This window comes from Lissotriton helveticus, chromosome 7 (genome assembly GCF_964261635.1).
Source record: "Lissotriton helveticus chromosome 7, aLisHel1.1, whole genome shotgun sequence".
Taxonomy (NCBI): Eukaryota; Metazoa; Chordata; class Amphibia; order Caudata; family Salamandridae; genus Lissotriton; species Lissotriton helveticus.
The window spans coordinates 757,288,327-757,312,101 of NC_136068.1; the positions used below are offsets into that span (position 1 = coordinate 757,288,327).

The 23,775-nt window shown below is 47.5% G+C and overlaps 1 protein-coding gene across 1 annotated transcript in view; it reads left to right on the top strand.

Annotated features, from left to right (window-relative positions):
• Nucleotides 1–5,851, top strand: part of LOC144767027 (uncharacterized) — a 94,335-nt gene extending 88,484 nt beyond the window's left edge. Inside the window, exons 3-4 of the mRNA XM_078650673.1 lie at nucleotides 3,332–3,472; nucleotides 5,628–5,851. Coding sequence (XP_078506799.1) covers nucleotides 3,332–3,472; nucleotides 5,628–5,828 — 342 coding nt within the window. The 3' untranslated portion in view covers nucleotides 5,829–5,851. The remainder of the gene's footprint in view (nucleotides 1–3,331; nucleotides 3,473–5,627) is intronic.
• The last annotated feature ends 17,924 nt before the right edge of the window (nucleotides 5,852–23,775 follow it).

The window sequence follows — 23,775 nt, forward strand, 5'->3', positions numbered from 1 at the left end:
TACAAATTGGAAAACCCAGAAAGTTCTGAACATCCTTCACAGATGATGGTTCTGGCCAATCAGTAATAGCACAAATTTTCTTTTCATCCATAATTATTCCTTGAGGTGACAGGCATTATCCTAAAAAGCCCACTTTTCTGACATTAAAAGTACATTTTTCTAATTTAGCAAAGAGATGATTTTCTTTTAACTTTGATAATACTGCACGAACATGTTGGGTATGTTCTTCCGGGTTCTTAGAGTAAATGAGGATGTCGTCTATGTATACTATGACACAAACGTCCAGGAATTCGTGTAGGACCTCATTTATAAAGAATTGAAAGGCCGCGGGGGCATTACACAACCCAAAGGGCATTACTGTGTACTCAAATAGACCAAACATTGTCTTGAAAGCTGTCTTCCACTCATCCCCCTCTTTTATTCGAACCAGGTGGTAAGCTCCCTGCAGATCTAGTTAAGTGTATACAGTAGAATGTCTTAATTGATCCAACAACACAGGAATTAGAGGAAGAGGATATTTATTTTTACTTGTAGCCTTATTTAGTCCTCTATAGTCGATACACGCGCGCAGAGATTTATCCGGCTTCGGGATAAAAAAAAGTGGAGATGACACCGGAGATGTGGAATGTCGGATGAACCCAGACTGTAGTAGGTCGTCTAGGTAGGTTCTTAAATATTTGGTCTCTTCGTCAGTCAAAGCATAAACTCTGTTATTAGGTAAAGGGGCCCCTGGGATAAGGTCTATACGGCAGTCATATGACCGATGTGGGGGAAACACACTAGCCTTCACTGGATCAAAAAAGTCTTTAAAGTCAGAATATTCAGGAGGGAGACTTGGTTCGTCTTGTGTAACACTAGCACAGTGTATTACTGTGCTCTGTTCTGTACCTGCTTCTTGGTAGCAATTGGTTCTACAGAATGAGGAATCCAAAGAAACTGTTCTGTTCACCCAATCAATTTTTGGGTTATGAGTTGTTAACCAGGGTACCCCGAGAATCAAGCTAAAATTAGGGGTATCTATCAGATCAAAGCTAATCATCTCTGTGTGCCCGTTTTGACAGACCATGACAAGGGGACTTGTTTGTTTTGTGATTAATCCAGAGGTCAATTCTGACCCATCCACTGCACATACTGCTTCTGGACAAGGCTTTAGGCAAATAGGAAGACCTAATGTGTTAGCTAACTTATTATCCACAACATTTCCTGTTGCTCCTGAGTCCAGCAGGACAGGGAGAGAATGTCTAACTTGGGTAGTAACAATTAAAAAGATCTGAATTATGAAATGTCTAGGTATGTGCGGTACCATGAAGGCTGCAGAATTAGAGGTTTGATTAAGATGTTTTCTCGAACAAGTAACCTCCCCCTTGTCGAGCTTAATCGTTTCCCGACTCAGTTGAAGAGATAGAGTACACAGAACCCTTTCGTGAAGTTTTAGGTTTTACTGGACATTCTCTGGAAAAATGTCCTGCCTTGCCACAATATAAACATAATTGAAGTTTTCTCCTTTCTTTTTCCTCTGACGTGAGTGGACCTCTGAGTGTCCCTATTTGCATAGGCTCAGGTTCAGGGAGTTTATTATCTGTGTCTTTCTTCTCATGTCAGATAAAAGTTAACCGCGATTCCAGTTTGGATTTATCTCCTTTCTTTCTCCTAGTCTGTGTTCCAATTTCACGACTAAATCTACAAAGTCAGAATAGTTTTCTGGCAAATCTACGATATGAGCCAGCGCGTCTTTTAACTCGTCTCTCAAACCTTTATAAAAAAGGGAGACACGCTTTTCTTCTGGCCAACGTGTCTCGGTGAGAAAACGATTAAAACTAGTGAGATAGGTCAATGAATCCTTGTTACCTTGTTTAAGATTTAAAAGCTTATTATCACTTGCCTGCATAAAAGTGTGTTTTGCAAAAAGGCTGGTCATAGTACGTTTAAATTGATTCCAATTATGGAGGATGGTATCATCTCTATCCACGAAAGGAATTGACCAATTGGAGCTGTACCGCCCAAATAAGACAAGACGAATGCCACTTTCGTAGCATCAGTAGGGAACTGTTGTGGTTTACAAACAAAGTGTAATTGACATTGATTGATAAAAACATGAAATTTGTTACTATCTCCATGAAAACGTTCAGGTGCTGCTAAAGGCACGGCATTAGGAACATTAACAGTAACCTCACCTGGAGGAGGGAAAGTTGTATATTTTGCTCGCACCCCTGTCTCTGAGGAGGTTTTAAACAAAGGCGTAAAAGCTGTGTTCGACTGAGATTCCCTAGGTTTATACCTTCTTACATCCTGTTTTAAAGAGGTGTTTTCCAACTTTAATTTCTCTATTTCCTCTTGCATATGTTGCAAGATGGCAGACACTGATTCATTATGGGCCAAGTCCTCGTTTAGGGCCGGCGCCATATCCGTGGCGTCAATGCCCTCTATGTCTTCCACGGCATTCATCGTCCAAAAGAACTGACATTTTAAAGACTTGTGCTTCTGTCAAAACCCAGCTCACCTGAGTTTCTGTTGAGTTCTGATGGAGGTTGAAGACAGTCTGACCCCACCCTGAAACTGCTTGTTCCAGCACACTAGTTTTAAACAGTGCACTAAGAACCAGGATCTCAAGGGAAGGGGGGAAGTGGATAAAATAAAAAAAAGAGAGACAACACCGTTCTTGCGTTTCCACTGTTGAAGTGCTGCTAAAATCTGCAGCCCTCTCTGACTTCTGTAGAAACTGGTGCCTACTGAAACAAACAAAGAACAGATAAGTGCACCCTATCCCTAAATGTGTTCCTGTCTAACCCTTAATATATTATAAATTCTCTTCTAAAAGTACCTCTTGGATCCTGGTCTCTAGCTTCCAGGTTTGGAATGTGTTACTGTTCTAGGATGTGCTTTCTATTACTGTAAAACTTCTGTAAAATCAAACGAATATCATTATAAGAATTACCAACATCTAACATTCACCTTAATATAACTAAAGCCTAAATTCCTAATAGCAAACTTACTTTTCACACATTTCCAGTCTTTTTATAAAACAAATACTGTATTTTTACATCAAAATATAGCAGGTAATTTGTGCAAGTCCCTTGCTGTCAATGGTTTCCTCTGTTTGATTCTTAAAAGTTCCAAGTAAAACAATGTTTAATTCACAAAGTTCCACAAAGTATTCTTGTAACAAAGGGTTTGAACCACAAAGTTCGTGGGAGATATCTTGTTCCAAATTGTCTTTACATGAATCTAGAAATCGCCGTCAAAGTTCTTTCAGGTAATAAAAGTTTTGCACTTACTAGTTGCTGAAAAGGTATACTGATCAGTCTAACCTTGTCCTTTTTCTCTTTTGCAGGTCGATTGCGGTGGACAGAAGAGGGGCGGAGGCAAGAAGGAGCCGGAAACTGGAAGAAGGAAGAGCCAGCAGCCGTGCCCGTTGAAGCCAATGAAGGTCTGGAGAGAGCAGGAGTGCCAGCGCCGAAGGATCTGTTCTCAGGTAAGTGGGAGGTAGACGAGCACAAGCACTGGGTGAGGCTCAGGGGCTGCCTTTTATAGACAGGGCTGGGTGTGGTTCGAAGAGCTGGGTGTGGTTCGAAGAACTGGGTGTGGTTCTCACAAGCAGGTGTGCAGAGCTTCAGTTATTATGCTAATGAGTTGAAGTAACATATGGCCTAGGGAGGAGTGCTCTAAATAAGCCTTGGTAAAAGCAAGGTCCAATGTGTAAACAAGACAGCAATGTCCAAACTTGTGAATACATTGAGCAGCATACACAGAAGTCTTAGGGAGGGGCTGAGATAACAAGAAAGGCTTTCAATAGTATGTTTAAAGAGAGTTTTTACAGAGACCACTAGTGCAATGAGAGGGGACATGCTCTTTGCTGTGCACAAACCCTAACACCTTATATGCAGATGACGCCCTGGTCTATCTGAATCAACCGACGCAATCGCTACCCGTCCGTTCCACCATAATATGGGACGGATACATCGGGGTTTGAAGGGAAGTATTGCCTTCTGGAACACCCTTAAGATCTCCCTGATAGGAAAGATCACTCTAATCAAGATGGTGGTCCTCCCGCGCTGCCTGTACACGATGCAGGGGTCCTTTTATGAGTTGCTGCACCGGACTTTTCAGGAATTGGATTCCCTCTTAGTCCTCCTGTTATGGAATGGGAAGAGATGTAGGATGAGTCTAGAGGTCCTGAAGCGTAGTTGAGGCACGGATGGACTGAAAGTCCCCGACCTTGAGCTGTACTACTTTGCATCACAGATACAGCTTGCCATTGCATGGTTGACCGCGGACCCCTCCTGGGAACGGTCCTTGCTGGCAGGGGCCCATGGGAATGAACGACTGGGAGCGCTGCTTTGGCAGGGGAGGGGACGACGTGACCTCATTCCCCCGCTGGTACGATTGGGGGCCGCAATCTGGGACCGTGTGACGCGCCGCCACATCTGCGGCACGCGTTTGCCCCCGACATGGATCTGTGGCTAATGCCGCCCTTTGCCCGGATTGCACAGGTCATGTCCGTAGACAAATGGATGTAGGGTGGCTGCCTGATGTTAGCCGATCTGTACCCAAATGATAAATTCATCACTTACCAAGAGGCGGTCACTACCTTCGAGCTGGGTCCGGGGCAATTCCTTCATTATGCCAAACTAGCGGCGACTGCATGGCAGTTATGGCCCTCGTTCCCGGAGGCTCCGGCACACACCCATACCTTAGTCATGATGTTGGCAATGGCGGGGGGCTGGAAGTTTGTGACTCACCTCTACAGGGCTTTGCAGGAGGATAAAAGATTACGGCCCTTGGCGATAGAAGACAAGTGGCAGCAGGCGTGTTCGCAAGACATCACCCCCCGTGATTGGGAAAAGATACATGAAAGCGTGCGGAAGGTGTCGGTGAGCAACCACTTTAAACAAATTCAATATAATATTATACACATGACCTATCTCTCCCCTAGGCGACTCCAGGTTATTGATAACACCAGGGATTCCCAATGCCCGAGATGCCGCAGTCCCATGGCGGACTTTGTCCACATGGTGTGGGCGTGCCCTAACCTCCAATCCTACTGGAAATCGGTTCTGGAGGTCTTGGCGAGGGTCTCGGGGTGGGTGATAGACCTGGACCTGCGCCCTTGCCTCCTGGGCTTAATTCCCAGAGACCCCAAACGGAAAGTGAACAGACGGTTCCTCATACTTGGCCTGGTAACAGCCCGCCGTCGTATAGCGATCCACTGGCTGTCCCCGCAGGGCCCCATGTTGCAGAAATGGAGGGCGGATCTACGGGAGTGGGCATTGGCGGAAGAAGCGCACATAAGGCACACAAGAAGGGACGGGAAGCTACCGGAGGTCCTACAGGCTTGGGGTGTGATGTTTCAGGAACTAGTGGGACTGGATGCCCCACAGACTCAAAACAGCCCAGATTCCACGAACATGGGGCAGGGGGAGACCCAGACACAGGGTGGCGCGACACACGGTGACCCACCATAGAGAAGGGGTGGCATAGATCCAACCTTTCGTTTATACTTTCTCCTTCGTTCCTATATCCGGCAGCAGAGGGGGGGGAGTTCGGGGAGGCGTTGGGGGTTGGGGGAGGGGGGGAGGGGACGGGTGAGTTCCTATGTTGTTCACTATAGGTTTTCTGTTTTTTTTTAGGATAAAGTCATTGGGCGAGTGGTGGATAAAGCGCACTTCATTATCCTCGCCATGGTTAAGAGACTGGCCAATCCCGGACATGATAAACAGATTCTCATACGTACCGCGAATGTGATGTATGTTGTCGGACTCAATTGTGTGCATATCCATGGTGCTCTGAATTGGTATCCGTATGTAACCTTGCTATGCAATTTTGTTTAATAAAGGTTTTCGAAAAATTAAAAGGCCAATTTTCTTCTAATTCTAGCAGTAATAACCTCAGGTATTGCTCTAGTTCTTTGTTCATTCTTTCAGTCTGCCCATCTGTCTCGAGATGATCACTAGTAGAATACTTAGTGTCAATACTCAGTTCTGCAGTAAAGGCCTTCCAAAAGTGTGACGGAAATTGTGTTCCTCGTCTGAAACTAATATTTTTGGAATCCCTTGAGTCTTAACTGTGTTCTGACTGAAAACTAGAGCTAACTCTTTAGCAGTAAGGACCCCTTTTAAAGGAATGAAATGTGCCATTTTGGTGAAGGCCTCCACACAAACCAAAAATAGTGTCAAAACCCTGACTTAAAGGTAAGTCCACTAATAAATCTAGGGTCAAAGTATGCCAGGGATAGGGAGGATTGGGTAATGGTTGTAACAATCCCTTGGGTGGGTGCCTCTCAGACTTTCAACTAGCACAGACCTCAAGAGTGTCCACATATTTGTGAATGTCCTTAGTCATGTTTCGTCACCAAAATCTTCTTTTCATGATTTCTACAGTCTTTTGCACCCACTTATGTCATGCTAACATTGTCATTGCATTCATACAGAGCTTTTTCTCGTAGTCTTGAGTTGTTCAGTACTGAGCTCCATCATGCAAGGGTTAATTTCCTCTGATCTCTCTCACTGAATCATGGCTAGTCTGTTCCCTCACCTCTTCTTCTGTCATTAAATCATGAACGCCTTCTTCAATTGTTCCTTGTAATGTTGCTTCTATGACACTTTTCTCTGGAAGGATGTTTTCATTCTCTTTTTTTGTTTTTTTTTCTTCAGCTTGACAACAGAATTTGCAAACATCATAGCAAAATAAAATATCACGACAATATTTCTAAGAAAGTAAGATCTTAGCACAGTTCCTAAACATATTCAAGAGCAGACAACAACAGAAAATTACAAGAAATGTATGGCTGACTATCACTAGTAGAAAAAAAAAGAAACTAGGGTCAGGTACATACAAGTAGGACATGAAACCGCTTATGGGAATGTTGTGGCCAAAGCAAAAGAAGAGAAAAAAAGAAAAAAAAAAGAACAACGAAAGCGAGAAAAATAAAAAATAAAAAGGCCCAGTCCATCATTTAGTTGTTCAGCCAACGTATAAATGGTGCCCATATTTTCAAGTCCCTCTCGCGCCTCCTCCTACCCCCTCTCTGAAACACTGCAGATTCCAGATTATGAAGAGCTAAGATTCTTGCTTCCCAGTTAATAAGGGTAGGGGAGATAGGACTAATCCATTCAGAGGTTATGCTCAGTCGAAATAAAGACATAGCAATACAGAGGAAAGAAGATCATGGGCTGGTCTAGTGGACAAACAATCACTTTCACACCCTGTTATTACCATCTCAGGCGATAGGACCACAGAGATCTTAAGATCACCATTAATGAATTGCTGACCATCTTGAAGAAATGAAGCCAATTTAGGACACAAATAAAACATGTGTACATCATCGGCTGCCACTTGACCACATCTTGGACACACATGGCCACTGGCGCCTCCCCATTTAGATATCTTGACCGGGGTATAGTAAAGATCAAAGAGAGCCATTTAGCTTTGGGAACGGATGTTTTGATTCTCAATCATCTTCTGTGAATTTTTCTGTGCCCATCCTTGACAGTGCATCTGCTTTTCCATTTCTTGAGCCTGGCCAATAGGTTATTAAAAATCGGCAAAATACAAGGACCATCTAAGTTGTCTTAGGGTTGATTTTCTTGGTGATTTTAAAAATGTTAAGTTTCGATGATCAGTGTATATGGTCACAGTATGCCTGGCTCCCATAAGGTAGTGTCTCCATTCCTTAAAGGCGTCTTTAATTGCGAGCAATTCCTTCTCAGTGATATTACAGTTCACTTCTGGTGGTGTTAACTTCCATGATCAATAAGCTACAGGGTGCAACTGTCATGTTACCATGTGCCTCTGAGACAGAACTCCTCCTAGGGCCAAGTCTGATCTTTTTTGTTTAAATCTTTTTATTAGGGTTTTACATTTATGAAACAGGTCACATGGCAATCTGCATATATGCAAGCAGTACATAGCAATTACAAACGTGGATCAATGACAACAGTTTAACTCCAGTCTCATGAGCGCGGCATTTGCGCAGTATGTCCCCTAAGTTCGTTAGTGGGTTGTCTCGTCGCAGGGTGCCATGACCCGGTGTACCTGATCCATCGGGTGATATGTTGGTGGGGTCGGGTAAAACTATTCCCCCTCCGTTGGCGTACTACCCTATTTGATGAGTGCAAACATCAACTTGTTTGTGGAGATGTCGGACTTCAACCTTTCGACTAAAACTGAACTGGGAACCACAGGAGGGGATACCTCCCGGGGTAAAGAGGAAAAAAGGGGGGGGGGCGAAAACTGCGAGCGTAGGGGCAAGGGGCGCTAGGGGCGTTTTTAAATGGCGCATAAGTCAGACTATATCCAGCAGGAGCCGGCGCCACGCGCCGCGATGGGGCGAACAGGGCGGAGGGGGGAGCAGGACCAAGAGAAAAGAAGAATAGAGGGGGCTGGGGAGGACTCCCTGTCATGACAGGTGATTATGAATGCAACAGCAGAGGAGCCTGCGGGTTGGGGCCTCTAAGTGGGTTGCGAAGGCTGGGACTGCGTCGGCCCCGGAGCATCTTGTGTGGTCGTTTTGTGTTTAAATTGTATCAGCAGGTGTGCCCATTCCATAGAGATTGGGTGTTTGCGCGTTCCTTTTACCTCCTTGTCCCTCAGGATCTCTTCTTCCGCTGCCCCCCACTTGTTCACAGCCCCTATCCAGGCTGCTTCTGGTGGACCCGTAGGGGCCCTCCAATGCATGGCTATGGTTCATTTGGCTAGAAGGATAGCTAAGGATGCAAACCGCCATTGCAGCTTCTCAGATTTCTTTTTCTTATAAATACTCAGGGCACACGTCTCCCAAGTGATAATGTGTTGTAAGTGTACCAACGCGTGCAGTATGTGGTGCACCCTGCCCCAGTATGATTGCAGGGAAGGACAGTCCCAGAACATGTGTTTAAAATCCACATTCAATGTGTGGCAGCGGGGGCATCTAAATTCTGTGTCTGGGTAATATTTACGCAACTTGTCGGGTGTAAGATAAGCGCGATGTAGAACGTTGAACTGTATATTTTTGAAGCGGGCATTTAGGGAGACTTTTTTGGGGTATTCTAGTGCCCGTGTCCACTCTGTGTCGTGGAGGACCCGCCCTACGTCATCCTCCCAGGATTGACGCAACCTGTCTAAGGGATCCTCGATGAGTTCCCGGAGGGCTTTGTAGTGCCAGGTTACTAGGTGTCTACCTGCCCCCATCCGCAGGATCGTGTGTAGCACTGGGTGTGTGGGGGGTTCTCCTTCTCGCAAGTCCCAGAATGCTCGGCTGCTGTCTATTATTTGCCTATGTGTTAAAAATTTCCCCTGTGGAAGGTCATACCACTTGACCAGCTGCTCGAATGACTGCAGTTGCCCCTCGAGGAACAAAGCCTCCACCTCAGACACCCCACTGTCAGCCCACATCCGCAGGTCCCCCTCGGTGTAATATCCCTCCTTCCGGGGGATGCCCAACAAAGGAAGCAGTGGGGAGAATAACGGTCGCCCTTTTGACAGCCTATGGATGCGTAGCATGCATTTGCAGGCGATAGTGACTTCCACCGGGTGTGTGCGGGCTGGTCTGGAGCATGTCATTAGTAGTCGTCGGATGGCGGGTAGAGGCACCCCTCCGCTATCGGTGATCGTCTCCCCCATATGTCTCTCGGCCGTCCAGTGGGACAGTCACTGGAGTTGCGCGGCCAGGAATTATGATTAGAACGACGGGGCACCCAGGCCACCGCTCGCAGTGGGTAACTTCAGAGTACGTAGAGTGACCCTGTGCCGTCCATCCCCCCAGATCAGTGTTGTGAGGAGCATGTCCAGCTAGCGGAAAAACGGACCGAGGTGGAATAACTGGGAGATTTGTAAAATGATACAGTAGTCTGGGTACCATTATCATTTTAGCGACTGCTACCTGCCCTATAGGTGCCAGGGGGCGCTTCAGTGATTCCCCTCATAGAGATCCTCTGGGGAATGGTATAATCTCACACCCAGATATCTGGGGGCCGCTGTACTCCATTTCGGGGTGTGTGCGCCAACCTGCAAATCATGGGGTGCCAGGTCTGGACTGACTGGGTAGATTGTGGACTTGTCCCAATTCACCTTAAGACCTGATATGTCTCCGAACTCTTGCAGAGCATGCCAGAGTGAGATGAGATCACCCCTCACGTCTCGGACATAAACTAGCAGGTCGTCTGCGTTTAAAGAGACGCAGTGGACCGTGTCCGCTATTGGGATGCCCCATCTCTCCCCCTCCCGATGCAACCGAATGGCCAGGTGTTCTACCGCCAGCACGAGTAAAAGGGGGGAGAGAGGGCACCCCTGTCTGGTCCCTCTCTCCACCGGAAACGAGGTTGATATTAGTTTCCCGACCCTTATTCTGGAGGCAAGGTCTCTGTACAGGAGTTGGGTATACGCCATCAGCGTAGGGCCTATCTGGATTTCCCGCAGGACTGCGAATAGGTGGGGCCAAGTCAGGGTGTCGAACGCCTTTTCCAGATCGAAGATCAGGCAGGCCGCATGCGGAAACCGGTCTGTATCCTCGTGTTGTATATGAAACAGCCTACGTAAGTTATGGGAGGTGTTGCGCCGGGGCACAAAGCCACACTGGTCGGGATGTACCAGCGCCGGAAGGATTTGACTATAGCGGTTGGCTAGTATTTTCCCCAGGAGCTTACAACATTTAGTAATGTGATCGGCCTATAAGAGGCTGGAAGTGTGGATTCGCGGAACGAGGCTGGCAGTATGCCTTTAGACAAGGCTTCCTCGTATGTGGACGCCAGATGAAGTGTTATTTCGGTCGCGAAGGTTTTGAAGTATTCCAGGGGGAAGCCAGCCATACCGGGCACCTTTTTCTTTGCAAGCAAATTTATGGCGTGTTTAATGTCGGAGGGTGTGATTTTGCCGTCCAAGTCTTTCCTGTCTGTCTGAGATATTACCGGCATGCGCGACGGGCTTAGGAACTGAGGCAAGTCGTGTGATGACGTCAGCAGCGGGCGCAATATATATCGTGGCGTAGTAGTCGTGGAATATACGTAAGACGTCTAGTTGGGAGTGATGACCGTGTGAGTCTATGTGTTCAGTAATGGGACGGGTCGTCGTGTCCTGTTTAAGCAACCAAGCTAATAGTGGGCCCGTTCTGTTACCCTCCCTGTGCGCCCGGGTCGCATAGGCAAGGAAGTTGTATTGCGCAAGTCCCTCATGGCCTCTGCGTGTGCGAGCTTCGCCGTCGAGAGTTGCACAAGGGTAGCCCTCCCTTGATCAATGCCCTGGGAGAGATTTGCCAGCGCTTTCTCAGCCTCGCCCAGTGCCCGCTCTAGTGTGCGCCGCACCCACACTACCTGCTGAATGCAATGTCCTCTGGCGCTAACTTTGTATGTGTCCCACTCCAAAGCCCTGGAAGAGGCCGAGCCAGCATTTTGTAGGAAGTGTTCCCTGATGTATGTGCTGTGGGCGTGGCAAAAGGCCTGGTTGGTGAGACACTCCTGGGGTAGCTTCCATGTTGGAACCGGGGTGTGAGGTGGCCGCCAGCGCAGGACCGCAATGTGCGCATCGTGGTCTGATAGTATTCGCCCCATATAATCCGCATGCCTTACCTTAGGTAGAAGGTCTGTGGTACATAGGAACCTATCTAGCCTCACTCGCAGGTCATTTCAAAAAGGGGGTGGTGATGGACAGAGTATCTGAGTTAATCAGAACACTCCTACCCAGTTAACAGATCAGGGCTTGATCCATCACCGTTTTTTAGCTCACTGTACCATCCCAGTTCAGAACCTGGCTATATGCAAATTATCTGTCCCTGGCCCAGTGCATCATGGGAACAGGGCAGACCAAACTACCAAGCCAATTCTTCATTGGAAAGGAAACAAGCTTCCGGGGACCGGTTTCTGGCATTACAGCCGTCTTCGGCCCGGCTTGCTTGAATCCTGATGGTGCAGTGAGCAAGGGACTCATGTCTGAGCATACCCTTCCACACTTATGGTGGCCAAAATAATTTCAAAAAGGGGGTGGTGATGGACAGAGTATCTGAGTTAATCAGAACACTCCTACCCAGTCAACAGATCAGGGCTTGAATCGTTTTGGCCACCATAAGTGTGGAAGGGTATACTCAGATGTGAGTCCCTTGCTCACTGCACCATCAGGATTCAAGCAAGCCGGGCCGAAGATGGCTGCAATGCCAGAAACCGGTCCCCGGAAGCTTGTTTCCTTTCCAGTAAAGAATTGGCTTGGTAGTTTGGTCTGCCCTGTTCCCATGATGCACTGGGCCAGGGCCAGACTAATTTGCATGTAGCCAGGTTCTGAACTGGGATGGTGCAGTGAGCTAAAAAACGGTGATGGATCAAGCCCTGATCTTTTGACTGGGTAGGAGTGTTCTGCTTAATTCAGATACTCTGTCCATCACCACCCCCTTTTATGAATCGTTTTGGCCACCATAAGTGTGGAAGGGTATACTCAGATGTGAGTCCCTTGCTCACTGCACCATCAGGATTCAAGCAAGCCGGGCCGAAGACGGCTGCAATGCCAAAAACCGGTCCCCGGAAGCTTGTTTCCTTTCCAGTAAAGAATTGGCTTGGTAGTTTGGTCTGCCCTGTTCCCATGATGCACTGGGCCAGGGCCAGACTAATTTGCATGTAGCCAGGTTCTGAACTGGGATGGTGCAGTGAGCTAAAAAACGGTGATGGATCAAGCCCTGATCTTTTGACTGGGTAGGAGTGTTCTGCTTAATTCAGATACTCTTTCCATCACCACCACCTTTTATTAATCACTCGCAGGTCATGTCAGATGGAATGGAAAGAGTACAGCCGCTCGGTTGGATTTAGCGCTCTCCATGCATCCACCAGGGACCAGTGGTCAAGCCACCGTCGGAAACGTTCTGTTTGTTTGTGGGCTGGCGAGTGGAGTGGTGGGGAATGTGATCTATCCAGGTGTAAGTCTAAAACACAATTGTAAACCCCCCAGGAGCCATGGTATTCCAGTGTGGCGGGCCAAGACACCAGTGAGGGTGTTCCAGTATTGATCTTGGTCAGTGTTGGGGGCGTACACACAACCGATAAGTAGTGGCTGCTCTTTTAGTTGACCTATTAGAATGGCGTATCGCCCCTCCCGGTCAATGATTCTAGTGTGTTCTTTGAAGGGCATCCCCGGCCTTATCCATATGAGCGTACCTCTGGCAAATGCGGAGTACCCAGTGGCGCATATCATGCCTCGCCATTTTGTATGCAATCGGTCCACTTCCTGCGCTGACAAGTGTGTCTCCTGTAGGAGGGCCACTTGAGCCTGTTGACGTTTGATATAGGCGTAGATCAAATACCGTTTGCTGGCCGTGTGGATGCCCCTGACGTTAAGCGTGAGGATCTTGTAATCTGTGTTGGATAGTTTGTGCGTCATGTGGTGTCCATGTGGTCCAAACCCTCGTTCCCGAATGTGTCCACATTTCCATCCACCCCACCCCAGTCCGCCCCCTGCCCCCATGAGCCTCATGCTGCTCCTTCCAGCTGCCACCTGCTCGCTTGGGTATAAGTAGAAAAGGTAGGATGTAAAAGGGGATAAAAAACAGTAACTGTGGGATACATTCCCAACAACGGGGACCCGTTGCGCAAAGCAACAGGTCCAAACTGGTTTGCATGACAACTTTAGTTCAGTATCGTGGGGTTGTGGAGGGACATTCCTTCGGTAGCCGCCGGCGCGGCTCCGCGGCCATTGAAGACGTCAGTGAGGTGTCCTGGTATGGCGGTGCAGCTTGGCTTTGCGTCGGCTGAGGTAAGATGTCGCTAGTCGTCGCGAGTCCCGAGATGCAGGCAGGCAGACAACATGCCATGGCCCGTAGCAAGCAGATTAGCTCCGCGGCGGTCTGCGATCCGGTGTCGGATCTCGTCGCTCTCACTGATTGTCCTGTACTGTCCGACGTCGCATCATATCAGGGTATCAGCTGTCTGGGGAGTTTCCATGGGGGGGGGGGCGACACAGAACCCTCCCAGGACACAGGTGCGTCACTACCCTCGTCCACCGAGCTGAACAGATGGGGGCCATCCTCTGCATCAGACCCTCTCCTCTCAGGGTCTAGGGCGGCCACCGCCCGCAGTGCCTTTTTGTGTTCAGCGATGATTTGAGTTAAATCCAGGGAGCCTGTCCCAGATGGACTGGACCGCACCTACAGGTATGTCAGGGTGATTTTGGGGGTCGTCACCTCCCGCTGCACACCGCTGGGCTGTTTCGTGTGGGTGAGGCGTTTGTTCTACGGGGGAGATGTTGTTCGATTCCAGGCGTCCGCTTCTTTCGGGTCGGAGACGAAGTGTGTGTTCCCGTCGTGGATAATCCTAAAACGGGCCGGAAACAGAAGGGCATATTGAACGTTCTGTTGGCGCAGGGTGCGTTTAACTTTTCGGAAGGTGGCTCTCTGTCTCTGTACTGCTTGGGAATAATCGGGGAACAGCATCACTTGTTTGTCTTCCACCTGTAGGCGGCCATGTACCCTAGCCGCACGGAGGATGGCGTCTCGATCCCGAAAGTACAGCAGTTTCAGCAAGAAGGGTCTGGGAGGGAGGCCCGGTCTTGATCTTCGCGCTGGCACCCGATGCACCCGTTCGATGGAGAAGTGGGGAGTCTGGTCCGTGGCTGGCGTGAATGTTGTGATCCAGTCCGTAATATACTTGACCGGGTCCACCCCCTCCACTCCCTCCGGTAAGTTCATGACACGGATGATGCTCCTACGGGGTTGCCCTTCCAAATCATCCGTCTTATGCTCTAGTGCCTGGATCCGGGTCAGGAGGTCTTTCAGGGTCTGGTGGTGTTGTTGGACCTGCGGCTCCATAGTTTGTATCGTCGCTGCGCTCTGATGCACCTTGCCAGTGAGCTTCCTATGGTCATCTCATAAGAGATTGAGGTCTGTGGTCAGGGTGTCAAACTTTTGTTCCATCGCCACTCTGGAGAGCTCTATGGCCGCTAAGACTTGGTCCAGTTTCCTGGACATAGCGTGTTCTCGGGCAGGGTCTTCCTGTGGTTTCATCACTGCTGGGGGCTGGGAGGGCGTCTTCTGTGGGCGACCCATGTTGGGGGGATTAACTTCTCACCACATCCCACGGACGTCGGTTGCTTCCCGTAACCCACAACGGTCACCCCGTCGGGGAGAGCCTCAGCGGCGGCGTGTTGGTCTCGCCACACGAGAGCCGGGCCTGCAGTCACAACAAGATGCCGGTGAGTGCCGTAGTGGCGATCCGGGCCGGGGGCAGCTGGGTACACTCCCACCGGGTGCTGCAGTCCGCGTCCTGTGCCTGTAGTCTCTGGCACCTCGCCAGTTGCGAGCGGAGGGGGAGCGGGTGCCACCAGTTGTCAGGGCTCCCTATGCATGTACCCCGGGTGTCTTTGAGGAAAATTGAATTTTGCCCTGTCATGTGTCCCTACGTGTTCCCCATCATATGTTATATGTGCATGATTAATATGCATATTTACACCCTTGGCCAAATAAAGATGCATTTATAGTTGCGTCCAACGTTAGTATGCCAGTTATCCAGTCCTCCTTAAGGCAACGTGGATTAGGCTTCTAGGCCTATGTTGCCAACGTCTTTACATTATGCAAGTTAATTCATCGAGTTGCACCCGTTTCTAGGCCTCACAGGGCCCGGACACCAGATTCAAGCTCCAAGTCTCCTGAAACCACTCCGAGGAGCGATGCAGCCCCTCCCGCATCCCTGACCCTTCACTTACTTCCTGCCAAGCAGCGCGGTGCCCGGCCTGGCCTGCCTGCCTGTCTGCCAAGAATATGTTATGCCTCTAGTTATCAGTTCAGCTCCCCGGCTTCACATTCCTAAGCCAACGAACCGCATAAACATCTTCAGCTATAGTCTAGTCTTCCTGTCTCCATGCAAGAGAATTACTGAATTAATATTCATAGAAGATTCATAGCACACGCAATACATGAAGAATATAAGCATGCACCAGCCTTAGTGTCAAGTAGCCTTTGCCCTGATGACTTTAGATTCAAGCAACATGTACTCCAAACACAAGATATCAGATATGCTATAGGTACATGTCGTCCTGACATCCTAGACTTCAGTCTCCTCTTCTAGTGCTAGAAGTCAGAGCCCCCAGCTCTCCCCAGTTACACGTCATGTTTCGTTTGCACGCACCAGTAGGTTAAAGGTTCCAGCTGCCCAGGAAGCCCCCTCCATGTATCCACCCACTTATGACACTTCTGTGACGTTCACCTCACACACCTCCGTGCACGCCCTGTGCACGCCTTCTTTTCACGCCCATATGTTCTTATCTTCCGTTTGTCACTTGTTACGCCTACTGTATTCAATGCAATTGTACTGTTTTACTATATATACTGTATGATGTTAATGAGATGTAGCAGCTGCCATTCCATGCCATTCCCCTTTTCCTTGTGTCTGTCCCTTCCTGAACCTTTGCGGGTGATGGAACCCGATGGTCCATTGGCTCGAGCCACTTAATTAAAGCCCTTATGACTCAGACACCTCGGATTCTGCTTCTTATTTATTGAGCTATCCTTTTCAGTTAATGCATAGAAAAATAGTACCGGTAATTATTTATTTATTTACCACATGAATGGCGCCCGAATAGGGACGAGCCCCTTCCCCACGCGCCGGCGATGTAACGCAGGCCCCCTGACCCTTCTACAGCCGTGACGGACCCCTACTGTGCACCTGCAGATATTTCTGCTCAAGTCTCCCTCAGGCCCACGGAGGAGACGGAGACTGCGGTCCGACATCCAGACGAGGCGGTGAGGAAGGCGGTTCGTTCCGACCAGAGCCCAAGCCGAGAGAGCAAGGTCCGAGGTATCCGGAGGCCCACCTGTTTCCGAAGCCCGAAGCCAGAGGCGCATGCGTAGTGCGTAGTAACCAGACGTCGTAGCAGTCCAGTCCAGTCCGAGGCCTTCAGTTTGCTTCCCGGTGAGTACCGTTGCTGGGGGTATCTAGACGGGTTCATTAATTTGTGCCCGGTCCGACGGGTTTGGGTACACAGATCCGGTCCGACGTGTTCACTTAGGTGGATACGGTATGACGTGTCTCTTTAGGAGACCGGTATGTTCTGTACTGTTTTAGCAGTGCATCCAGTAATTCTAGTAAGTCTGTTCTCGAGAAATTCAAGTATTGTGTTTTCAATGTATCAGGTAGTATTCTGTTCGAACTATTATTAATATGTTTTGATGTCGTGGTAAGAATGATTGTTTTGCTATTCATTACTGTGTTCATTGTGTATTGTGCTCAAGCTCAAGTTCGGTTTAAATATGCTGTTGTTTTCAAAGTTACGTCAGATAAAAACCAGAAAAGGGTTACTCGAAGAATTAGTTCCTGTCCCTCCTAGGGACAGTCCTGGACATTTCATGTATCATAAGCATGGCTTAGATGCCATACTGTATCTAGATTTATGGGTCGATTACACCAAGAATCTCGAAGAGAAATATAGATGGCCTGTTTCAGGAACATGGGATGCCGAGTGCATCATGAGAGTAGAAGAAGCATTATGGAAAAAGAAAGCCAGACAATCCCAGAAAGATGCCATAGAGTTGTGGCGTAAAGAATCTCATAAAAGAACAGAAAAAGAATTCAGAAAAGCAGAACTAAGTAGGGAATCCTCAGAAAAAGCCCAAGAAAGGGAATTACTAGAAGAAGGTGAACGAGTTAGAGCAGAACAGTCGGACAGACAAAGAAATGCCCTTATCAAAGGTATGTATCCCCTTCTCGCCGAGGGTTTGCCTAAAGCGACCCCGGAAACACCCCGTAATTTACCGCCACCATTGGTCCCGACTAAGCTACGTCATAAACCGACCGCAGCTGAAATTTTTCTTTCTTCCTATTTAGACGACACTGTTCCAGAATATGCTAATACGAATCCTACTCCGCCTGTTCAACTTCCACCTCAGCACCCTGTTAATAATGTAATTACTGTGCCTCCAGCCGTTGGTCCCGGGAATCCTGTCCATGTGCCAGTACCCCAGGACCAACCCACATTACGTATTCCTACTTTGCCAGTCCCATTACCAGCAGCCGCACATTCAGTATTAATCGACGATTCTAGTTCAGGAGGAGCAGGGGGAGGTACTCCTATCACCCCGCCTCAAACAAAGCGCCTGACGCTGAGAGACGCAGCATTACAGCGTACGCCAAAAGTGGCCACGTACGAAGCCCTAAAAAAGTTCCTTACTGATTGTAGATATGATCCAGTGCCAGGTGAAGATCACATGATATTATATTCCGTACGTTTACGACGAGTTGCAAACTTTTTGATTACCATATCAGATATGAAAGAACATTTAGACAGAATATACCATTTCATCCGAACAGGGGAGAAACCAGAAAGTATTCACGAAGCTATGGCACACAGGAAAGTCGAGATTCAAGGCATGATTTTGCAGTTTTTAATAAATTGTTTAATAAGAGAACAGGATCGCCCTGATAAAAATCCAGAAGAGATGAAAGTCCTGATAAGATGGAGTGACAATATAGCAGATGGAAAACACAAGACACACATTTGTATAGAAACCATGTACAGAAAGATTCGTAAAGAAATTATAGGCATACACGAGAGGGAGAAAGCAAGAATAGTAGCAGAGAAAGAGAATGACTCTTCGGACGAAGATGTAGACAACGAGAATCCCACCAGAATAGCGTATGTAGGTAGGACGAGACCTTCTGATAGACACACACGCCTAGACTACAAGAAAGCTTTTCCTCCTCCCGTACCAGAACAGTGTTCCCTTGAACAAGTATTCCAGGCTGCCGATAAAGTTCTGAAATTACGAATAGGTTACAGTGAACTTAGTACCATGCATGAACAAGAACTAGCCCGGTCAGCAGTTCGATGGACTAGTGATTCTACCACGTTTTCAGACGAAGTAGTGGCTCAAATGTTTCTGAAGCTGCCCCCAGCCGAGCAGCGACTGGTGGGTATGTACATGATCCAGCACCTCATTACACTGTACGAGAGTCAGCATTCTGATCCAGGTCCATTATATAATGTATTGAACGAGTTACTCCTAAACCGATGGAAAGGTCTAGGTACCGATCTGATTAGCGTCATTTTAGAACAGCGCCACAAATACAGAACGTTCCTGACTCCACATTTTGTTCCTGTTCCACCCCCAGTAAGAAAGACATTCTACATAGACAGACAGAATCCGTTGCGAGAAGTGCATCCTGTTAAGGGAACGGGGGGTGCCCTCGAACGAGTATTTGTTTACACCCCTTTAACGAAAATAGAACTACTAGAAATGAAAAAGTTAGTGCCCTGTCACGATAAAGATCCAGCAGGGTTCCACCGTGAATTAAAAGATATGCTCCGTATGGGAGAATACACGTATCCTGATATCATTAAAATGTTAAAAGTCCTGTTGCCTGCGGGCATATATGAAAAACTCAAAGAAAAAGAATGGGAGGTGGGAGAGAAAAAGATTGATTGGACCGCGTTAGAGAACGAAGATAACACACGAGTCCCAGGTACTGGTCTTGGGGATAAAGCCAAAGAATTGCCCGAGTTGTTAATACAAGTCTTGCCAAGATTACTAGCCACGAAAAAGGAAGATTGGGATGCCATCTCAGCCTGTAAACAGAAACAAGACGAAGACACTAGTGATTTTTATTCCAGATTCGAGAAATGTTTCATTATAAATAGCGGTCTGAAGACAAGTAGTGAGTCGTATCCACATCTTTTTGTCACCAAACTAGTTGAGAATTCTTTACCACAAGTTAAAAATCGAGTACTAAAAGTCGAGAGTACTTGGCAAGCTAATACCCCGTCTCAAATGCTACAGATGTTACAGTACCACCAGAATAGAATCAGGGAAGAGCAAGAACACGAAAGAAGACGTATGAAAGACACGAAAATGAAAGTACTAGTTGCACAATCTGTTCCAGCAGATAGTCAGAAGAGGGGTACGAATCAAACTAGTCATTCTGCAGCTCCCGTTAAAGGGACATGCAATTATTGTAAACAGCCAGGTCACTATATAAATGAATGTGCAGTTCTGAAACATAACATAGCTACAGGTAAGACGAAAGAGAGACCGCGTCCTCCTAGACAGGAACATGTTCCGCAGAATTCGCAATCACCGCAGAACGCACAACAGACAGTTACAGTACCGCAGCCTATAGCTGCCACACAACACGTTACACAACAGATGTACCAGTATGCACAGTCAGATTATCCAGAATATCAGCAGTATTCATGAAACAGCCTAGAGAGGGAGGTTGGCTTGCCTCTCATCGAGATTCCTGTAGATCAAGAGGGTCCCTATGTACACAGTCAAGTATTAGGGAAAGACAGAAAGTTTCTGATTGATACAGGGGAAAGTAGGACTACCATCAGTCATGACGAGGTTCCAGGGGCTCCACTCTCAGGCTCAAGAAATGTTTCCCTGGGATTTTCAGGAAAGCCTATTGTTAATGAAATATCGAAACCAGTTTCCCTAGAAGTTGGTCCATTGTCCCGAACTACAGACTTGTTGCTTACGAAATCATGTCCTGAAAACTTACTTGGTATTAAAACATTGAAAGAGTTAGGTGCTGTAATATGTTGTTCTCCGGAAGGAGTGAGATTGTTTTTACGTGATTTTAAAGGACATTATGTGTTAAGAGATTTTGATCCCAGATTACTGAATGTACCACAGCATTTATGGGCGCGAGGTCCAACTGATGTAGGTTGTATGCACATTACACCATATCGTATTACTCTGAAACAAGGTGTTGTATTGCCACGAATCCGACAGTATAAGTTACCACCTGAGGCTGTAACAGCCTTATCGAAAATCATTGACGAGCTCATTGCTCAAGGAGTGGTTGTAGAAACTGACTCCAATGTATGTAATTCTCCTATCATTCCGATTCTTAAACGTACTGATCCAAATGCACCTCCAGTTTATCGATTAGTGATTGACCTTCGAGAACTTAATAAATGTATCATACCCCAGTACCCAGTGGTTCCAGATATCTCTTCCCTATTGACTGCCATTGATTCCGAAGCTACGTTCTTTACTGTTATTGATCTCAAGAACGCATTCTTTAGTGTCCCCATTCATCCAGACAGCCAGTTCCTTTTCGGATTCTGTTTAAATGGAAGAAGCTATAAATTCACACGTGCACCTCAAGGTTTCACAGAAAGTCCTAGTATTTACAGTCAAGCACTTAAACGACAACTAGACAATATTCACATGCCAACTGATACTGCCCTGCTCCAGTATGTCGATGATCTGTTAATCACAGCCCGAACAGAATGTGACTGCGAACGTGCGTCACTGACCGTCTTGTATTTTCTGGCCGAGATGGGGCACAAGGTGTCCCCTTCCAAACTACAATTCTGTGTCCAGCAAGTGGTATACCTTGGACACTTGCTGTCCAAGAGGGGTAGACAGTTGACACCTGACCGTATCCAGTTAATAGCACATCTTCCACAGCCCAAGACACAGAAGGAGGTACGAGCTTTTATCGGCCTCACTTCTTACTGCAGACAGTGGATTCCTCAGTACGCATATCTAGCCAAACCACTGATACAGTTGACAACACAGGAGGCAGCCACATCGACTGTCCTCCCTTGGACCCAGGAACATACACTTGTTTTCAACGAATTAAAGAAAGCTTTATGTAATGCACCTGTTTTAGCGACACCAAACTACAGTAAGCCTTTTACCCTCTTTGTTACTGAACGTGATGGTACAGCATTATCTGTTCTCACACAAGATCAAGCAGGACAACACAAGCCTTGTGCTTATTTTTCTAGTACATTAGATCCAGTAGCCCAGGCTCTGCCTGCGTGCCTCAAGTCAGTTGCAGCCACAGCTCTAGCTATCAGACAAAGTGATTCCATAGTGTTAGGACACTCCCTGACAGTACAAGTTCCACACTCCGTGGAAGTTCTTCTAAACCGAACACAGACTCAGCATTTGACAATTGCACGTTTAACAGGATATGAACTGACACTGTTTCAGCCACACATAGAAATCAGATGCTGCAACATATTAAATCCTGCTACACTTTTACCCTCGATTACACCGAACCCTGCCACACATGACTGTGTGGAAGTTGTTAACATCATGACAAAGCCAAGACAAGACTTGACGGATATTGCATTACCTGATCCCGACCTGACACTTTACGTGGATGGTTCATGTATGAGAACAAGTACAGGAGAATTAGTAGCTGCATATGCAGTGACTACTGAAACTGAAGTTATAGAAACACATCGTATTGATACCCTGTCTGCTCAAGCAGCAGAGCTCATCGCTCTGACCCAAGCCTGCATACGAGCCAAGAACCTGAAAGTAAACATATATACAGATTCACGTTATGCATTCGGAGTCGTACACGACTTTGGAGTCCTCTGGCAAGAAAGAGGTTTCATGACCTCTCATGGAGCCAAGATTCAGCATGGCCCCCTCATTCAAGCTCTGTTAGAAGCAATACATTTGCCGACAGCTATTGCCATTATGAAGTGCAAAGCACATACGAAAGTCACTGGCACCATTTCCCAGGGTAACGATCTGGCCGATCGAACAGCCAAGCTTACAGCTCAGACTCCAGACATTCCAGTTAACACGACAAAGACAGACGTTCCAGACCAGACGACTTGTATGACAGTTAAGGACCCTACACAAGACGTACTAGACATACAGTCACATGCTACCCCAGACGAAATCAAGAAATGGTCTGAACAAGGAGGGGTCCAGACAGATCAGGGATGGTTGACGAAGGGAAAAGCCACATGGTTTCTCCCCGACTCTATGGTTCAAGTCATTATTAATACCGCACATAGTCCAGCACATTTAGGAGAAAAAGCCATGTTAGACAGCATTCAGAACCTCTGGTTTAACAAGCATTTACGAGCAGCAGCGAAGCAGAAAGTGCGTACCTGCATGATCTGTTGTCAGTTCAATCCAGGAAAAGGTGTTCCGGTGGAACAAGGTGGATTCCATCCTCCTGACCACCCTTTTGAAGTCCTCCAGATGGATTATATTCAGATGGATCGATGTCGAGGTTTCAAGTATGTCCTCGTAGTTGTATGCGCTTTGTCCAGATGGACAGAAGCATATCCAGTTCCAGATTACACTGCCGCGACCACTGCCAGGCAGTTGGTTCGTGAGTTTTTCCCCCGCTATGGTTTGCCCAGGGTCGTGTATTCAGACAACGGCCAGCCATTCTCATCCGAACTTATGAAGCAAGTATCTCTTCTGTCAGGGTATCAGTGGAAGTTCCACTGCGTACGACATCCCGAGGCAGCTGGCCTCGTCGAGAGACATAATCAAACTCTGAAAATACGTATAGCAAAGGTTTGCGCCGAGAAAGGCGTAGATTGGTTGGTAGCCCTGCCGGTTGCCCTTTTTTACATGAGAATGGTCGCACACTCCCGTTCAGGTCTGTCACCTTTCGAGGTTGTATTCGGCCGTCCCCCAAACATGTGGGGTACACCTATGCCACGTAAAATTACAGATGTTGACAGTAATATGCTGACAGATTACCTAGCTTCCTTGATGTCTGCACTACTCTCTTGTCGTTCACAGGTCGCGGCTGCCTTTCCAGACAACACCCAAGTGAAACCGCACGAGGTCGTTCCAGGTTACTTTGTCCTTGTAAGAAATTTTGATCGTTCAAGCCCGCTGGGACCCCGCTGGAAAGAGCCGAAGCTTGTTCTGATGACCACAAAGACCGCAGTGAAATTGGAGGGCCGGAAGGGGTGGCTCCACTCCAGCCACATCAAGCGTTTCCATGGACTTCGTCCAAAGACTTTTTTCAAGGACTGCCCCGATACTGACTCTAAACTTCCCCTGTTAGAGAAAACTCCGCAGCAGGAGTATAAACTCAAGCTCAGGTCTAGCAAGTCAGACAG